This window comes from Eimeria mitis, genomic scaffold, assembly GCF_000499745.2.
Source record: "Eimeria mitis Houghton genomic scaffold, Emh_scaff307, whole genome shotgun sequence".
Taxonomy (NCBI): domain Eukaryota; phylum Apicomplexa; class Conoidasida; order Eucoccidiorida; family Eimeriidae; genus Eimeria; species Eimeria mitis.
Window position 1 is genome coordinate 18,150 of NW_013571416.1, and position 417 is coordinate 18,566.

At 60.9% G+C, this 417-nt stretch overlaps 1 protein-coding gene across 1 annotated transcript in view; it reads right to left on the minus strand.

Annotated features, from left to right (window-relative positions):
* EMH_0007390 (uncharacterized protein) overlaps positions 1–402 on the minus strand; it is a gene marked incomplete at both ends in the record, with an annotated part of 1,202 nt that extends 800 nt beyond the window's left edge. The window contains one exon of the mRNA XM_013497983.1: positions 1–402. Coding sequence (XP_013353437.1) covers positions 1–402 — 402 coding nt within the window.
* Positions 403–417: the final 15 nt, after the last annotated feature.

Here is a 417-nt window from a genome sequence, read left to right on the forward strand (position 1 = left end):
CAGCAAGCGGCTGCGAGAAGGCTGCTGCTGCTGCTGCTGCTGCTGCCGTCGCTGCGGCACAACGGGGAGGCTTTCTACGCTATCGCATGCGTCTGCTGCTGCATCTCTGCTGCTGTTCCTGCTGCTGCTGCTGCTGTTGCTGCCGCCTGCTGCTGCTGCTGCTGCTGCACCAGGATGCGCCAAAGGCGTCTCAAACAATGCAGAGAAACTCGGCACTGTCGTTGCTGCTGCTGCTGCTACCGTTGCTGCTGCTGCTGTTGCTGCTGCTTCTGTTGCTGCTGCTGCTGCAGCACGAGCTGCTGCTGCTGCAGTCAAAGGCTGCTCAAGCACAGGAAGCAGATCACCCCCAGCAGCAGCAGCAGAAGTAAGAGAAGCAGGTGCAGCAGAAGGTGCAGGCAGCATCAGCGAAGACCCCAG